Raw genomic sequence first — 1,768 nt, forward strand, 5'->3', positions numbered from 1 at the left:
TAGTCACTATCAACAGCAACCCAATCAAAATCGTCATCTCTAACTGCCGGTCGACGTGCGCGTCGAGGCTGCTGTGCACGTCGAGGAGGCTGTGCCGGCTGCAGGGGTCGTCGAATGTCTGCGGGGAGGTCTGCCTCAAAGGAAGGATCGTGAGCTGGTGCCGGTGTACTCGGGAGCTCACGAGTCCCAAAAGCTGCTATGGCCCTCTCTCTCTCTCTACGTCGTGCTAATGCAAGACGCCTCTGTCTGTAAACCCAAAATCTATAATCTGCAATGGTGCATGTCTGCCACTCTGCTCGTGTAAGCTCCTCTGCTGTAAGGACACGCTGCTCATGAGAAGCATCACTGCTGCTAGCACCATCACCCGCTGTGCCACTAGGGCCAGCACCACCCACGTGCTCATATGCTGTCACCTGGCTCTCATGTAGGACTCTCTGGTAAGCGTCGAACTCATGTGAGCTCCACTCTATCTCAGGAGGCACCTCAGGCTCCTGGGCTCTATCGTCGTCAAAGGCGTCGAGTCCCAAGTCCATAGCTGATGTAAAGTCGACAGGCCTGCCAGTCCTGGCATCTACTCGTACAAGGCCTGGGTGAAGATCATCGATGCCCAATACCCTGTACGTCGCTAAGTCGACGCGTGCACGGCAGGATGGGGATGCTGAGAACCGGACGAGCTCCTGGGTGATGCAAGACAAGTGGAAAATATGTCCACATCCTAGGGCATATCCTCCTGTACTATCAATGTCCTCGATACATAAACAGCAGCACGCATCACGTAGGAAGGGTGGTGCATCCTGCGGGAGAGGTCATCGAAAAACCTCTGTGACAGGCCGTGGATATAACGGTAGGTAAGGCACTGTCACGTCCGATGATCTACGATACTCTCGAGCATGCAGCATCAGCTGCTCTGCCCTGTGCTGGGCAATCTGCTCCATAATCTGATGATGCTGTGCCTCAGCTCTGGAGCTCTCTACCTCGGTCCGAGCCTACGCAAAAAAGTAAAGCATTAAAATATTTGATTAGTCTCTCATTAGGTATTACTTAAAGAAATTTGTAACTTAGGACCTTAATTATAACTCTTTAACGTGCAAGAGAAACCTACCTGCTGGATGTCGGACTCTCTCAGATGCTGTGCCTCTGCAGTAGCTGCCTCTGCCATCTGTAATGCAGCTCGGAGGCGGTCTATCTCCGCTCTCGCCTCTACCAACTCCTGAGTGAGCCTCTGAGTGGTAGGTGTGGGAACCTGCGTGACACAATCAACCATGCTGCTCATGTAAAAATATAGAAAAGTACATATAAACATGAAGATAAATGACCAAAAAAACTTAAGACATAATATATATGTAAATACCTCCACATCTGTCGTCGGTATAGATCGTGAGAAGAGGCGCACCACGTGTTCTTTTTAACTAAATATCATACCTTTTTTTTTAAAAAATAAACTTGAAATCCCTCTTTTTCTCATTTTAATGTGAGTGCAATCCAATTATCATGGAAATTTCTCTTTTACCATAAATTAAATCTATTTAAAATTCTTCTTAAAAATTACATAAAAATATCCATTAATTCTTTCAAGCTAAAAATTCCACTTTTCTCATTTAAATATTTGAATTCGAATATGGTAGGAATTCCTCTTTCATCATTAAAACTTACCTATGCAAAAAGATAAATTTAAATAAATTTTCTTTTAAAATTTAAATTAAAAAATCTCCATTAATTCCTTTACACTAGGAATTACACTTTCCTCATTTAAATATTTGAATTCCAA

General features: G+C 44.9%; 1 protein-coding gene across 1 annotated transcript; it reads right to left on the reverse strand.

Annotated features, from left to right (window-relative positions):
• Positions 1-781: 781 nt before the first annotated feature.
• Positions 782-1,287, reverse strand: LOC147617195 (uncharacterized). Its single transcript, XM_086776404.1, has 2 exons — positions 1,103-1,287; positions 782-986 (listed from the first exon to the last, which is right to left on the reverse strand). Exons 1-2 carry the CDS (start codon positions 1,271-1,273, stop codon positions 807-809), a joined length of 351 nt encoding a protein of 116 aa, XP_086632530.1. The 5' UTR covers positions 1,274-1,287; the 3' UTR covers positions 782-806.
• Between the last annotated feature and the right edge of the window lie 481 nt (positions 1,288-1,768).

The sequence above is a fragment of the Cibotium barometz genome, chromosome 37 (genome assembly GCF_041138505.1).
Source record: "Cibotium barometz isolate CiBa-2024 chromosome 37, ASM4113850v1, whole genome shotgun sequence".
Classification (NCBI taxonomy): Eukaryota; Viridiplantae; Streptophyta; class Polypodiopsida; order Cyatheales; family Cibotiaceae; genus Cibotium; species Cibotium barometz.